General features: G+C 39.1%; 2 protein-coding genes across 13 annotated transcripts in view; one reads left to right on the top strand and one right to left on the bottom strand.

The window, feature by feature from the left end:
• LOC113436991 (uncharacterized) overlaps positions 1 to 17,552 on the bottom strand; it is a 266,907-nt gene that overhangs the window by 11,157 nt on the left and 238,198 nt on the right. The gene's annotated exons all lie outside the window — the stretch shown is intronic.
• LOC148127038 (uncharacterized) overlaps positions 16,206 to 17,552 on the top strand; it is a 31,833-nt gene continuing 30,486 nt past the window's right edge. The window contains exon 1 of the mRNA XM_087927680.1: positions 16,206 to 16,262. Within this exon, the coding sequence (XP_087783806.1) occupies positions 16,206 to 16,262 (57 nt within the window). The remainder of the gene's footprint in view (positions 16,263 to 17,552) is intronic.

Below are 17,552 nucleotides of genomic sequence, written 5' to 3'. Positions count from 1 at the left end.
TCTGTTTTGCTTTACATGTTTAACGAGAGACACATTCTGTCCTCCAGCTAAAGATGTAAATTCGATTTAGAGCTTTCAAAGGAGCAGTAGATATGTCTGCAGGAGAACTAGCTCAAAAGAGACATTTCTGGTTTCAGGAGATATATTTCAATCACAATTTTCAAAATGTGACACTTTTATTCTCATTATTCCAAGATTTGTGGGCATGCATCTTTGTACAAATTTCAAAATGTATAAAGCTATTCCATTTATGAACATGTTTGTTGTCTGATAATATTCTCTAATGTACAGTATTAGCATTTGACAGAAGATTTGGAAGTGACGTTTTGAAAAGAAAAAAAGTGGGGGGAGAATAAATGCACAGGAAGGTGTTCGCACTAATGGAAGTGGAAGGCCACACTCCCACACTCAGTCTGATTTATTCATCCCAATCCACAGAGGGAAGAGAGCAGGGTATAAAACACAAACACAACTATGTTGAACACAGCAATCTGTAAAAAGTGGGTGTGCTGCAGGTAGAAAAAAGCTGGAATCTCATTTTGGATATTTCTAACATCTATCATTCGAAAAAGAATGTTGACGTCTTTTCAGTACACCATAATCAGAATATCAGGCTTCCACAAACAGGAAATGCTAAGTTTTATATTAAAAACAGATTCTTGGACATTCCATCCATCTTTTCTTCCATCTTTTCACCAAACCTTTGTGTAACCTTCAGCTAGTTTGTAATAGGAGCGGCTCCAGACTTTGGTGTGCTTAAGGAAATGCTGATGTATGAAAGAAAAATTTAAGGGTAACATCTCCTTTGAGGTGAACATTATGGATGTACAGTATGTAACATGCATTCTCCACCATAGTATCGTAATGGTTTGCTACTATTCTGCATTGTTTTAAAAAATTGCAGTCTAGTTATTAGCCTTCAAGGTAGACAAGAGTAGGGAACTAAGGGCATGTAGGTCAGAACTTGTAGAAGACCAGGCAGAACCTGGGGGCAGAGTCAAGAGAGGACTCAAACTAAAACTATTAGGTATCCAAAAACAGTCCAAGTCCAGAGCCCTCAAATTCTATTAACTTTTATCTAGTGACAATTTAGTGCTGACTGTTAACTGATAGTCTTGTCTAGTTTGAGCAATAAATCTTCTGAACTGGAGCTTATGTGAGATCCTGATTCTTTGCATCTGATAAAACGACTTTTATTGTAACAGCTTATAGTAACAGAATCTTACAAGACTGAATGCACTTTCCCCCTCCCTCCCTTTATCTTCATGTGAGTTACAGAGGGGCTTGTGTGAAATGTTGACTTACCTTTCTTTCCTGGCCCAGGCTCAAGCCCGTCTTATCTGAGTTTTGCCTTGATAGCGGTTCTTCTTCTTATGCCCAAAGGCTGTTCCCTCTGCCCTGCACATTAGCCTATAGTCCTGTGATGATACACGAGTCTCTCATCCAGTGGTGGGTTTCCAAATCCTTTCCTACCAGTTCTGAGAATGCTCTTTACACACTCACGCACATGCACTGGGCTTGAAGACCGCCCTCTGTGTCAACGCTGGCGAGCTGTGCTGTTTTTCAGCTCAGGTGAGGTCTGGCTCTACTGCGCGAATCAGCTGAGCTAAAAACCAAGGGAATATAGGAGCGGTAACAGCAGGGGCTGGTGAGCCAGAGGTGGTATTTGCCAGTTCTCCGAACTACTCAAAATTTCCACCACTGGTACACCAGACCTGACCCGAACCGGCTGAATACCACTTCTGCTCTCATCCATATGTCAAAATGGTTTGTCCCCACTCAGTTTCTGAGACCAGCTAAGGATGGCTAAATGCAGAGCGCTAGAATAGCTTCCCAGGAGTTGCATGTGCCTTGCTAGTGACTTAAACTGTTTGAAAAGCATAGTGTCTGCATGTTGTAAAAGATCTCATTTGAATACTTTGCATAGTCTTAAAAGACCACCCTTGTAGTCTTTCAGTGTATCTCAGTCCCAGGAGCATTTTTCATATTTGTTTAGAGGCTTCCTTTTCCCATCTGTAGATCTTAGGAGCGGTTTTTTTCTCTTTAAGGTGTTCTTTGGAATCTATGGCACAAGTTACCTCTGCTATCTTTAAACAAAAAAAGGGTGAGACCATTACTTGTGTTTGCTGGATTTCAGTTAAATGCATATATCCACCCCACCCCCGGCTCATGGCCATGCTTACATGTTGAGTGGCATTCTAGTACAAAAAGAGGGGAGGCCTACAGCGTGAAATCACTAGGACATAATTGATAAGGTCAAGGCTGGGTCTTTTCTTTCTCTTTTCTTTCTTTTTTTGGTAATAGATTGTTTCCATGTGGCACATATTTCATCTTATGCATAAGTTAAAGTATAGAATGCAACTATAATCCCAGAAATCTTATATCTCTGTTTACTCTCTACATATGACTGTCAAATAGATATTGCTTACATTTAATTTCCAGGGAAATCTTTTTTAAAATCCCTCTGCTCAAAAGGGAGGGTAGTTTTTTTTCTCTCTTGAAATAATTTTAAAATGTGAGGTCTGAGGTATGCTGATATAACATTATCAGAGGTGAGGGTGGGGTTTTATTTTCCTGCTAATCTTTTATTGAGGATGAGAATTGTTTCAGTTTCAAGATCATTCTCCTTTGAGTAAACATGGGGTAACTGTCATGTTTATAATTATATGGCTTATATTGGTTCTTTAAATGCCCCTAACTTTTTTACTTAAGGAGGATTTCAGACTTTGTTTCTGACAAGGAGGACACAGTTCAGATGTAAATGATCCATTCCTTTGTTCAGCTTCTGTTCCTTAAATTTATGCCCATTTTTGCTTCCTTGTCTCAATTTTCCTCCTCATTATAGCATTTTATACTCCCTCTTTTCTGTTGGGCCTCTGAGATCAACAAGAAGAACAGTAGCTAGGAGAAGACAAGGAAGAAGAACCATCTACATTCGCTTGAACTCTTCTGGTCCTGAATTTGTGGGAAACCTAACAGATTTTTGAAATATTTCAGGTGTTTGAGACTGCAATTCACAGAATTCTTAGCAGGATAGCAACCATAACTTTTTTCTTATTCTCTAGTTACTGGCGGATGAAGATCAGTCTAAAAAGTATTTCAGCTATATAGAGAGAAAGTAAAAAGAAGAAACATACTTTTCTAATATGTTCATTTCTGTTGGATGGTGTCAGAAGATTTAAAGAATGCAGGATGTATCTATGAAAGCCAGCTTGGTGTAATGGTTAAGGCACCAGGCTAGATATTGGGAGACCATGAGTCACAAGTCAACACAGCCACATAGCCACACACACACACACACACACACACACACACACACACACACACACACAAAGGTGTATCTATGCCATTAATAAAAAGTAGCAAAGGGAAACCAAATTTAAAGTTAACAAGCTTGCTTAAGCAGTTTTAAAGAGAGTGCTTGATAATTAATTAATGTCCTAAATGGCGAGCAGGAAGGAAGGGTACAATAAGCCTGATTCATCTCCGGAATCCATAAAGTAGGAATTTCTTCAGTTTCCTTTATTTCAGTTCTGTAAATAGGTTGATTTAATCTGTAGTTTGAATGAAAAGAAATTAGTGTTTCCTCCATGAGGGAACTAATTGTAGACGCTTAAAGACAGCACAGAAAGCAGAAAAGAAAAATAATCTCTGAGATACGGTAATTTATATCAAAACATATGCATCAAAACAAGGCTGACATGAGGACTGTCATTTGTCAGCATGTCATTTTCCTGAGGGGAGGCCATTTTCCTGAGGGGAGTCAAAAGACAGCACTTTTTTGTAAGATTTTATCAAGAGACAATAATTTTTAACAGCACTTTTGCTGATCTTGTTAAAGGAATCATTTCCACTTGCTTGGGTTTGGAGGAGGATGTGTCAAGTCACCAAAGTAGAAGTTTTGAATTTTTGCTCAATCCTGAGCTATCGTTGCTGTGATGTCACTTTTCACACACACACACAAAGTTAGGGTCCAATCTGAGTCAGTCACCAGGACCAGAGATTTATTCTTCTATGCTTTCAGACTCATGCTGGAGCCCATCCTCAGAGAAATTTCCAGAATGTTCTGGAGAGTGAGAAGTTCCATGAGGATGGAGGCTCCAGCATGAGTTTGAAAGCATGGAAGAATAAATCTCTGGTCCTGGTGACTGACTCAGATTGGAACCTGTCACTTCAGCAACTGATGCACAGCAATCTGCTGTGCCGCGCAAAGCAGCTGTTGCTTCAAAAGCAGGGAATAAAGGTCAGTATGGGAGCCCGCGCAGTCGGATGGGTCCAACAGCAGCTCCTCAGAGAGAACCAGTTCAGTCTCAACTGATCTTTGGTGCTACCAGTACGCCAGAACCAGGCCGAACTGGCAGAATAGCATCACTACATTCAGCCCTGCTTTCCTGCCTCATTCGTTTCAGCCGAAGACCAAAAGTCACATGTCCTACTGAAAGGAAAGGGATTTTACAACATTTACCTTTGCTTGGATCATGCCCATGCTTTGGCTCTGTTCCCCCATTGTTGCACCTTGACTCTCTCATAATCCATTCAAGAACTAGTTAAAGAACTTCATCCTAGTCACTTTTTAAAAAGAAACAAGACATTTCTCCACCACGGGATGTTCACAAGGAGCTGACAGAAAGCAAACTCCATTGGACTCTGGATTTATGTTTCTTGAAACACATCATCTCCTGTCAAATGGCACTCAATATGGTAAAATTATGGAGTCTTGTAAAGGAGGGGGGGGGGGAAATCTCCTTTCCAAACTGAGGTAGGGGATTACTGACTGAAAATGTGTTCTTTGGGGAGCAATCTAAGTGTTATATTTACATTTGGCTTGGAATTATTTGCAGGGTGGAATTTAAAATGCAAATATTTTAAAAGCCTGGAGCTGAGAGAGAAACTGAGTGTGGGTACTTCTGTTTTCTTTAACAAGAAATAAAGTGAACTGTTTTCTCAACTTTCTTTACTGGAATCTTAATGAGACCAAAATTATGACAGCCAAAAATGGAGAAAGCTGCCACTTTAAAAGCTCATTGTTACTGTGCAAGGCAGGCTTCAGATTTATTTCTTTTTAAATTAAATTCATCTTCATCTTCCACAGTTTGCAATACTAAAACCATGCTTGCTCTTTGGGGCATTCCTGTCAATGTGAACAGGAGTCCAAATAAATTTCTTGGAGATTGTAGTTTGAGAAAAGGCACCATACAGAGTAGTATCCCGACCTTAAGACTGAATGCTTGCCTTGTAATATGCAGTAAAATAAACCTAGTTAGGCTGTATTTGAGCCCTGACTTGGTTCAGTTATGACTTTTTGCACCATTTTTATTCCAGGACATTCTAGGAAGTTTCTGTTTCAACAAAATGGCCTAAAATGGATATAGTATTTAAAAGTAACTCTCCCCCTCAAAATAAGGAAATAATGATTGGAATAATATTCTTGACATTGTCATAGCTAATGTCGTAACAATGAAAACCAAAAGCAATTGCCATCAGCTGGATTATGTCAAGGGGTAGTTGTGATGGCACATATAAATTCAATTTAATAAATTCATTTAGATTCAAAATATTTAAGAAATAAATAAAAATCATTTAGGCCAGTGGTTTCCAACCTTTTCTTCAATCAGAATCGAGCTGGAAGGGATCTTCTAGTCCAACCCTCTTCTCAAGCAGGAGATCTTATACTATATCAGAGAAATGGCTTCCAGTCTCTTCTTAAAAACCTTCAGTGATGAAGGACCCACAATATCTGAAGGCGAGCTGTTCCACTGGTTAAGTGTCCTCGCTGTTAGGAAGTTTCTCTTTAATTCCAGGTTGCTTCCCTCCTTGATTAGTTTCTATCCATTGTTTCTTGTCCTGCCTTCTGGTGCTTTGGAGAATAAGTTGACTCCCTCCTCTTTGTGGCAGCCCCTCAAATACTGGAACACCCTAGTCCTTCTTTTCTCTAAACAGACCCCCTTCATCACGGAGCCACTTTAAATACCTTTTGTGGCCATGGACCACCAAGACTTAAGTTTTAAATCATAACATTTCTTCAAGCTTTCACAGACCCCTGGGACAACATTGTGCCCCCCTCCCACCAAGAGTCCACAGACCACAGGTTGAGAACCACTGATTTAGGCAAACAGCAATAAGCCAGATAGATAAACCTGCTTCAGTGAGTGACTGCTCTTTCAGTCAAGTTGCAAATATACAACATTGGTCCAATGCTATATTGGAACAATATACATAATTAGAATTCACTATTTTCAAACATATTTATCTGGTTGAGGTAATTAGAACTTTGAAGCTGATAGCACAGCGTGTACACTGAATCGCTACATTTCTGTTAACTGATGATAGAATGACAGTTCAGTATCAGGAAATTGTAGATGACCAGGCTGAGCCCAAGGGCGGGGTCAAACACATCATCAGTTTGGAGTCACTCCACTCCCACAAGAAATCCAAGTCCAACCGTCCCTCCCCCTTGAATTCTCTTCACTCAGAGCCAATTTGCCTTGATTATTAGTAGATCAGATTCTTGTGTATAGATAACATGGAATAAACTTGAAGTGCTTTGAATGAAAATCCTGTTCCTGGTTACTTGCACATGACCAAAATGATATTACAGAGTTTACTTCTTCTACATAGTTATACTCCAGCCTGTTCAAAAGCTATTCACTCTTTCTCTCTCTCTCTCTCATACACACACATACGCCAATCATGGGCCCATATTTTATTCTGCTATTGTCAGACCAAATGGCACAGTCCAACTGAATGACTAATGCAAAGCATTGAACTTACAGCAAAATAACTGGATGTATATAGGTAGTCGACTTACAACAGTTCATTTAGTGATCATTCAAAGTTACAGTGGCATTGAAAAAAATGACTTATGACCATTTTTCACATTGACAACCTTTACAGTATCTATAGTCACATGAACAAAATTCAGACCCTTCACAACTGATTCATTTATGACTGTTGCAATGTCCTAGGGTCATGTGGTCACCTTTTGCAAACTTCTGATGAGGAAAGTCAATGGGGAAGCCAGATTCACTTAACAACTGTGGCACAAAAGGTCATAGAGTGGGACAAAATTCACTTAACAAATGTTTCACTTAGCAACAAACATTTTGGGCTCAATTGTGGCCATAAGCCAAGGACTACCTGTAGTTAGAGGTTATATCCAGCAGGTTCTGACCAGTTCTGGAGAACTGGTAGTGGAAATTTTGAGTAGTTCGGAGAACCAGCAAATACCAGCTCTGGCTAGAGATTTTGAATAGAATAGAATACTTTATTGGCCAAATGTGATTGGGCACACAAGGAATTTGTCTTGGTTTAAATACTCTCAGTATACATAAAAGAAAAGATACATATATCAGGAGTCGAGAATCATAAGGTACGACTATATTATGCAGTATCTTTCCCCTGCCACCCCCACCAAGCCACGCCCACAGAACCTGTAGTAAAAAAAAAAATGAATCCCACCACTGCTTGTAGTTAATAATATTATCACAGATCAGCTCAATCTACATATCCCTGCAGCATTAGAGAAATACATGTGCATATAGACTCTTCACTGAACATCTGTAAAGAATTTGGTGGTTCAGGGGCATATTATACATGAAATACCTAATCTCAGGTTTCTTTTTTTATTTGTTTATTTGTTTAAATTGGTTTCCACCAGCACATCTGGTTATTTTGGGCTCTAGAAAAATCAAGACTCCCAAAGTGGGAATAAGTAGCAAAGCATAAAACTGTGTGGCACAGAAGTAAGGCACGGATTTTGTTGGGTACCGGTTCCCAGTTCGAGAATCTTCCCTGAAGATTTCCCAGCATGCACCATACACACACATAGAGGGTTCTATATATGTCTATATATCTTATGTCTCTTATAGTCCAATGAAAATGAGTTTAAGGAAAAAGTTGAGGCAAGTAGCTGTTATTCATTAGCCTGGTTCACAAAGAGTATTTGCAAGTAAAAAGGACTGATTGTGGAGAAACCCCATGATGTGCTGACACTGCGCTCTATGGTATACATTTGCTGCATTTTTAAATGAGCTGTGCCCATTTTGTGCGGGCCTCATTGCTCCTAGAGAATGTTTTTTACACTCCCGTCCTTAAACCTTTGCACTCTGGAAGGTACAAAGCTGGCTTGTTCACCTGAGCACTTCTTAAAAAATTCTCAGGTCATTAGAGACGCACAAGATTCATCCTACCTTTTTTTAAAAAAAAGAAGAAGAAGAAGTCGTATACTGGTCAATATTGACCTACAGGATTTCCACTTGATGTTTTACTCTGCTCAAAGAGCTGAATGATGGAATGCTAAACCTGACAGTGATGATTTGGGCTTCTGCTCTACCATGAAGCTCATTCAATTACCTTTGGCTAACTTTCAGCCCAACCTAAGTTTCAAGGATGATGTCAAGATAGAGTAAAATAACCCAACAACCCTGTATACATGGTTTTCTGAGCCATGTAAGGGAAAGATGAGATAGAATCAAGATAGACAAGGCCACTAGTTACAACCTAAATAAACCCACAGATAACAAAACTTAGTATAAGCTAAATCTTGAATGAAATTATATTGAAAGAGTAACAGCTTCACAGTAAAATCAGTGTTTTGGAAAAGCCCACCGAAGTTAAAAAAACACACTGCCCAACTAAAAGGAGGCAGTGTTGTGGCCAAGGATACCTTCCTCAAGCAGCTATTCGAATCCTGGATAGTACACCAGAAAACTTCTGGTAACCACCTTTGGAAAGATTTTTGGATGTAATTGAGATCTTGGACATATTCATGGGGGGGAGAATGTAGCCCCTGGGGTATTTGGATCAAAGTCAACATTATAAATTGAACCCAAACCAAACTTTTAAGCAGTCAGGCTTGTAAAGGTTTAGTTCTAAAATATATCCTCCTGTACACAGTTTTGCCTTTCATGCTGTGGACCTCTTCAGACTTCCAACCTATCTTCATAGCAAGCTCCATGCAATGTTCATGATCATAATCAAATCTGGAAATGTCATGGCTATGGACAAATAAGTGTGGTATAGAGTAGACGGAAGCTGTATGTTTCTATTGATATGCCAGTTATATAATCAGGCTGAAATAGTTCCCATTGTAGAGAGCTTGGGCCAGTAGATTGTTTCTACCGTAAGGTCGGCCAACAAGATCATGGTTCATTTAAAATTTAAACTCCTGAACCACGGCTCGCGCTCTAGTTGTGAGTGTTTACTGGCGCTAGCCATGGTGCACCTGAGTAATATCTAGAAAGCCAGTCCACCAATTTACTTTGCCTAGAACAGAATATAGTATGTATAGGTAATCCTCAGCTTAGTTCATTTAGTAGCCATTCAGAGTTACAACAGCCCTGAAAAAAGTGACTTAGGACCATTTTTCACACTTATGACCATTGTAGCATCCCCATGGTCATGTGATTTACATTTGGCAGCTCAACAACTGACTCACATCTATGATGGTTGCAGTGTCTTGTGATCCCCTTTTGTGACCTTCTGACATAAGCAAAGTCAATGGGGAAACCAGATTCACTTAACAACCGTGTTACTAATTTAAGAAGTACAGCGATTCGTTTAACTTTTCTCAGTGGTGAGAAAAGTTGTAAAATGGGGCAAAACTCAACAAATGTCTCACTTAACAACATAAATTTTGTGCTCAGTTGTGGTCCTAAGTTGAGGACTACAGGTAATTTTGTCAACATTCGCCATCAAAATAGCAGTCTGAAATAATTTCATGGATTGCTTATAACATCTATGTTACTTGGCATATTAAGAAACACCCTCAAACTACAGGAATAGAATCCTATGGTTATTCTCATTTTTCTTTATGCTTTGTTCCTGATTTATGCATCACATTTAGACAGAAAGAGAAATGTTTAATTCACATGTTTGGCTATGATCACCTTTCTGCTTCAGAATCTGTACTTTTACCTTCACTGGTGTGATGAATTCTCCAAACAAAGCATCTTCAGTATACTGATAGAAGAGAACAGGAGCCATGGTAGAGGTTAAGCAGCTTGAGTAGTTCTATTCTCACCTGCTCAAGGTTGACTCAGCCTTCCATCCTTCCAAGGTGGATAAAATGAGGACCCAGGTTGTTGGGGGCAATAGGCTGGCTCTGTAAACTGTTTAGAGGGGGCTGTAAAGCATTATGAAGCAGTATATAAGTCTATGCGCTATTGCTATTCGTAGCTGAGGATTGAATTGTGTGGTCCTTAGTATTCTCTGAGCTTGGTGGTTTTCCTGCAGGTATTTTATTACCAAACTAGATAACATCATCATGATGCACTGATTGTGTTACCTAGTTTGGTATGAAACACTTGCAAGAAAACCACCAAGCTCAGAGAATACCAAGGACCCCACAGTTTTCATGATCTCATAGCCCAAAGTTTCCCAACATTTGGGGCTTTGCAGACCGGCGGAGGGAAGGGGATGGTTAGGTAGGGGGAAGGGATGGTTTGTCTAAGCAACCAGCAAGTGTGCAAGCCTGCGCAGCTCCATTTACCTGAGTGGCATGCACACTCGCCTGTCCCTCATGCACGCACATTCAACTGCTGTTTGCACAAGTGGGGATGTGTGTGCGTGCACGCTTGCCAGTCATTTCCACAGCCCAGTTGCAAACCCTCATGGCCCACTAGTGGGCTGTGGTCCACAGGTTGAACTATACTAGAATATAGCACTGCCAGATAGGTAAGTGAGCAGTTAGATAGCCCATACATATTGCTGTAGTTACTGTAATTCGAGTTTGCTCTTCATTTGCTTTCTCCTCCCAGTAAATCAAGGAATGTATTTTCATAGGCTGATTTGGTTTAGCATACAAAGATCTATAAAAGGAAGGGGCTGCTTGACAAACTAAACTCCATTAATTTCAAGAACATTTTTATTCCTTGGTGTTTATTGGTCTTCTGCAGATCATGCCACTATCTACCCATATCTTGTAAGCTGGACATTCAACTTTTTCTCCAAATCAGGCAAGCTTTAAGGGAAGCTAAAAACTACTTAGATACACACAGTGATATTTATGTAATACACACAATGCAAAACAATCAATGACAAATTTAAAACTACAAGTAATCAATTCTATCTTTCAATAGCTGCAGAACAATGTAAGCTAAAAAAGAAAAGAAAGACATCAGCATCCACATTCGAAAGATATAAAGAATTCAAAAGGGAAACTTCTCAATACTAATACTTATTAGATACAAAATATTGAGTCAATATGTGAAAGCTTTTTCCCTCCAGCAATATTATGTAGTCATTCAGTGGGCTGTGTTACAGTCCTGATACAGATATGCTCTTAAACTAAAATGGAATGCATGTCACCAATATATTTGGAAGTGGGAGAAGTATATTTTGCTTTCAACTCTCTCTCTCTTTTTTTCAACTGCCCACAGATTTCAGAGCTATCTTGACTGAAGGGAGTTGCAATGTGGCAGACGTTTCCTTCTACTACCTGGGTGGCTTGTCAGCCCAGAGTCTTGGTACACTTAAGGAAAGCTCTTGCTACAACACAGAACCTGTTTCCAGCAGCAGCAATATCAGCAGGACATTCCTTGAGTTCATGCAGGGAAGGCAGACTATAGTCTGGCAAAAAATCTGGAGACAAGTTGAGGCAGACATCACCAACTGTTCCAAAGCCCATTCTCTGCCTAGATGCGGGGGGGAAAACCTGGATTCAATAGAGGGAAAATTAAACAGAAGTGGCTAAAAAGTTGAGATGAGATGAGATGAGATGAGATGAGATGAGATGAGGTGAGATGAGATGAGATGAGATGAGATGAGTTGAGAAGAGATGAGATGGATGGATGGATATAGATAGATAGATGATAGAGAGATAAAAATTAGAGATAATAGCTAGGTGATGGATAGATATAATAGATATTATAGATATAGCTAGATGATAGGTAAGTAGTAGGTAGATAGATCTGTGTGTGAGAGAGAGAGAGATAAAGAGAGAGAGAGATTGCCTGCATACCTGCTGTGTAATGAGAGGGCTTTGGGTTGGGAGTGACTGACCTTTGACTCTTTCTTTGTCCAGTAAAGAATGCCAAGAAAACTCAAATACACCTTTTGTATCTCCACAGTAATGATGACCAAGATGATGACCTGCATGAGAGGTTCTAAAAGATGAAATTTTGCAGCCCTTGCTCTGAAGCCCTTTCCATTGGCCAGAATTCCTATCTTGTTCCTTCTCCTACCTCTGGGATGACTTGCCATGCGACAATAACTAACTTCCTTTCCTCATCATTTCCTTTCCTTCCTTTTCCTCTTGCAGAATGGAAGAGTAGGTTTGCTATCCTTTCAACAATAACTGGCTTGCTTTTCCTTCATCATCTAGTTCATCTAGATGGGCTAGAGCAATGGTCATATACTGAATTTATGCTCCTATATGGAAGGACGCTTGGCTGGCGCAAGGAGTGAGACAACTGTTGGATATTATAAAGCTGTGTCAATGGCTACATATGCTTATTTCACTAGACTATGATGAAAGGACTGAGGCTGACAGCTTTATGGGAGAAAGCTAAATCCAGACATCCATCAAACAGCTGTGGTTGTTACATGAGAACTTGTACAGAATACTGTGCCATGGACTGCTTTTTCTCTGAGGATCAAATGATGTATTATATTGGGAGTTCTATGAGGGGATGGCTGCTTTTCAATTCCAACTGTGATCAATTTGTTTTGTGTATGATTTCTAGCCACTTTTTGTGAACTGCTTGGAGCTGGCTGGCATCAAGCAGCTTGAAAACGGAATCTAAATAAACAGCAGCAAAAACATTATTTATCCATTTGTGTTTTTAATATTTCTTTATTTTCATTTGTTTAACATTGTGAAGCTCCAGGCATTTTATGCTCAGCAAAACCACTATGTCAGTATTTTCTTGAAAAAGAGCAAAAATATTTTTCCCCCCATGAGGGCAGGCACAGGTGTATCTCTGCTATGTAACTATCAGTTAATACAGCTTTTCAAAGTAAGAGTTGAATTGGTGCTTTACTCAGCCACAGATATTTTCCCCAAGTTCATGTTTGATTGATTGAGCCATTCATTCATGTGTTGTGGTTGCAAAAGATGGAATGCAACTCTGATGATGAAGTTCCTGTTTTACTGAAAGCAATAATAGTTGGGTCCCTGTTTACAGAAGACAGAGGGAAAAGAACAGTAAAAGAATAAGGATTTTTATTTGGTCTAAAAGGATTAAGCTAAAGGCAAGAGTTGCTCTTTTAGATCTGACAGGATTATGAAAAGTGAGAAACTAAACCTTGCCTCTGTTGCGTTCATGAGGCCAGAGAAACCCTTCACTTTGTCTTGCCACAATACATGCATATTTTCAGGATATTATCTGGCTTGTTTTAAATCAAGCCAGGAAGAGATATTTCCGAATATGTTAAAATTTTATGTGCAGATAAAAATCCTCAAATTACAGTGGCAGCATCCAAATAGGCAACTACGGTTGTTTAAAAAAAAGGCTTTTACTTGCACATTAATAACTTTGAGGTTTAAATGTTTTATCTAATACTGTATTTTATTGATTAAATAGGTTTGTCTGATGCCAAGCTTTTACATTATGTTTATATTCTGCTCTTTTGGGTCTTTTGCAAAAATTATCCCTGTTGTTGACTTAGATCTGAATGCTCATCACTTATCAACACCTACAAAGACTTATTTCAATAGTTGCAATTTTAGTACTTATGATGGGTAATTAAAAACTGGTCATTCGGGGTAAAGTGCAAAGAAGCACTGGAGTGATTTATCATTAGAGATTGGGAATGGAAATTCCTCCCTCTTCATTGCTTTTTGCAAATTTGCTGAAAGTTTTCCATCATCTCTAATTTAGCTTCAGAGTTTCCCCTGAGCTCCAATTTCTAGCATGTTCGGCACCAAACTACTTCCATGCCTGTTTAAGGAGACTGAGGCAGATGGGAAGCTGTAGCTTTAAAAACTTCATCATATCTAATATCACGAAGGGAAATTCAGTTATTATCTTTAATGTAACACAGGTGCTTAATAGGCTTTTCAGAAGTCTGCCCTTGATACGTAATGCAGCAGAACAATAACTTTGTCAACATTTTTTTGGTAACACTATCCCAAATTGTGTGGCTGAAATTTCTGTCAGATGACAAGTGCCATTACCTCAAGAGTTCCCCAGCTCCTAGACAGTTTTCTAAACTACTCCCAACACCCCTTGGGTTGCTGCATGTTACAGATCATGTTTCAGACCGAAAATATAGATTAAATGTGATCTCGACAGAAGTCTAGTTATCTTGTCAAAAGCAATGTAGCACCAAAGGATGGAAAGAACTTTCAAGCAATTAATGGATCATTGTCTAAATATCACTTCATGAAACTCCCCCTGCCTCTTTCTCTACTATTGGAACTTTTTATGGAGCTTTTAAACAAATTTTAGTGCTCATAAAATCCCACTTCAGGTAGTCCTCAACTTACAACTACAATTGAACCCCAAAATCTCTGTTGCCAAGCAAGACAGTTATTCAGTGAGTTTTGCCCCATTTTATGACCTTTCTTGCCACAGTTGTTAACTGAATCACTGCTGTTAAGTTAATAACACAGTGGTTAACGGAATATGGCTTCCCCACCAACTTTGCTGATCACTGCAACCATCATAAATACATGACAGTTGCCAAGCATCCAAATTTTGATCACATGGCCATGGAGCTGCTGCAGTGGTCATAAGTGTGAAAAGGGGTCATACAGTAAATCACTTTGTTCAGTGCTATTGTAACTTCAAATAGTCACTAAATAAATGGTTGTAACTCAATGTAAGTACACCAAAGTTAGACTCCAAACTAATAATGAACCTAGCCACACCAACAGACCTCTAGATCAGGAGTGTCAAACTCGCGGACCATGGGCCAGATGTATCACACACACAGGCCACCCCCATCCCAGCTCCACAGAGGGAAAAATGTTGCAATAAGTCACATGATGGCAACATGACATGGCAAGTTTGAGGATAACGAAGTCCTCAACCCTGCAAATCACTCTTTTTATATTAAGTTACCCTAATTAAAAGTGAAGGGAGAGAGTGGGAGAAAATATTTTCCCCTGGATTCCTTGTTTTGTCCCTTAGTTTGACCATTCAAGCAATTCCAGAGCAATGGAATGGGAAACAGATTTCCATGTTTTGCTATCACCATTGCTGCTTCCTGGGCTGCTATTTGGGAAAATAAGGAAAGTGGGGAGGCAGGTTGGTGGCTGAAGAGATGGGGAAAGGGTCTTAGTGAAATGAAGACGTCATCTAGTCACTATGTTTCATTTAGCATTTTGGGAACTGATGTTATCCTTATTTTTAGTAGCTTTATCTTGTAAATAATAGCTGAAAGAGAAACAATAAGCTAGTCTTTTCCATTCTGATGGCTTCATGAGGTTTTAGGACTACAACTTCCATTTGCTTTGGCTGATGGCTACTTGAATATACCTCCATTTCAAAATGAGTTATGGAGCCTAGAATTTTTTAAAAAATTACAGTCTGTAGATTCTCCTTGCATTTAACCCCAGACCTCAAAGAGGAACACAAGCTTCATCCAGAACAAGCAATTCTGACTAATTCTCAGAACTGGAAACTACACACCCACAATGCGCTTCTCTTATTTGGATCCAGCTTGAACCAAAACGCAATGCTCCTTCTACTTTCCAGTATGGAATATGTGTATATGGGCAGGTTTTTCAGAGAGCAGAAAAGAGCCTCTTTAAACCCAACCGTGTTTTGGAGACCAGAGTCAACATTTCTCAAAAGACATTTTTCTTCCCACATTTCTAAAGTTTTTCTTTACTGTCACAGGGGGAAAAAGTAAAATATATTTTCTAGTCCCAAAGGCGCTTTTTCTGGAGGCAACTGGACTTTCTTGTTTTTTCTTTGAAGATGTTTCACTTCTCATCCAAGAAGCTTCTTCTGCTCTGACAGGATAGTGAGGAATGGAAGGATTTTTTTTATTTCTTGCAGAACAGCTGGTCATTTGCATCCTTTTAGGGTCCTTGAAGCACTTGGGGGTTTTTCTGTGTCCTCGAGGTCACCTGAGTGGTGCTCCTGGTTCCCGTAGTCTGCAATTTTTTCCCCTCTGGAAATCCATTCTGACTCCCACACCATTCAAAGGGTGTTCATCCAAAATTGGATAGCTAAAAGTCTGTAGAGATTCTCACACCTTCAAAGAAAAAGCAAGAAAGTCAGGTTGCCTCCAGAAAAAGCACCTTTGGGACAACCATGACCTGGATGACTGAGAAGCTTTACAGACTTTTAAGTGCAAAGCGCAAACCAAGGGTAAAAATTGCAATGACAGTTACAAAACAATAATCCCAGCAAAATCAATAGACTTAAATATATGTGTGCTACTAGTGTTGTTTCATTTTAAAAAATGAAGCACAATTATACAACTTTCTTTGGGGTATTTCTGGCGTCCAGCTTGCATTTGAAATTGTCTCCTCTCCCAAGCACATACTTTTATTAAAGTAAAAAAATGCTTTTTAACTGTCGGAGTTAACCCAACCTGCCCCCCCCCTCCCAAAAAATGCATTGAAGCAATAAATTGAAAATACCGAATAGCTTGTTTATTCACATCTACATTTGTTACCCATATTCAACCTTGGTTCCCATGGATTTAAACGAGGGGGGGGATATGTAATTTTCAACTCACCCAGGCTCTTAAAATGGCAGGCAGCAAAGAGGAAAAATATTTTGATATCTAAACTTATAAAATAATATAGCTAGTTTCTAACAGTGATATTCCTAACAGAATATAGTGAATCCCCACAACCTCACTGTTGAATTCTTCACCAGAGAAATTTAACCCACCTTCTTAGAAGCTAGTTATTTTTTTTTTTAAAAAAAGCAGGCAAGCTGGGTTTCTGCTTTCAGGTACAAGAAGAACAGCAGCAAAAGATTAACTCATAAATGTTTTATTGTCATAATTAAGTTCTGCACTTGCTAATAAAAAGGTAGCGCTTTCATTAAAAACCCCTTTTCAAATTCTGCATTCGTATTTGGGAAATAATTATATACTTACAGCAGTTCATTCTTTAAAAACTAGATTAAAAAGCTTGTTGTAACACATGGTCTTAATACGTCCAAAATATCTCTTGCTCAGACAAACTCTCATTCTCCACCTTCATAATGTGGCCCGGGGGCAATAAGGTTGTGAGTCCAGTCTCCCTCCTTTGCAATTTGTTCAAAATATGTGCTGCATGTTTAACATGTAGGGCATGTGTGGTTTTATTGGAAAATTCTGCAGGAATTTGGAACATTCAGATCCACCAGAATATCTGATGATAGCAACATCATAAACGGCAAATGGAGGTGTCTATGAAATTGCAGACTATATCAGGATAAGGAAATGTATTTATTTATCTGTTAAATTTATTTGCCATCCATCTCGCTCTGGGGTTACTCTGGGAAGCTTACAACAATGGAAAATACAACCTGATAAAAATGCAAATGTAACAATAGTAAAGGAACGAAACAGTAAAAAAATAAACAGTGTAAGTACAATAATATGACATAAAAGCAGGAGAAGAACAGGAAGCGCAGGATGGGTAATGTTGTGTCCCTGCCTAA

This window comes from Pseudonaja textilis, chromosome 2 (assembly GCF_049901715.1).
Source record: "Pseudonaja textilis isolate UNSWEBS1 chromosome 2, rPseTex1.2, whole genome shotgun sequence".
NCBI lineage: Eukaryota > Metazoa > Chordata > Lepidosauria > Squamata > Elapidae > Pseudonaja > Pseudonaja textilis.
This window is presented reverse-complemented; position numbering and strand designations above follow the sequence as displayed.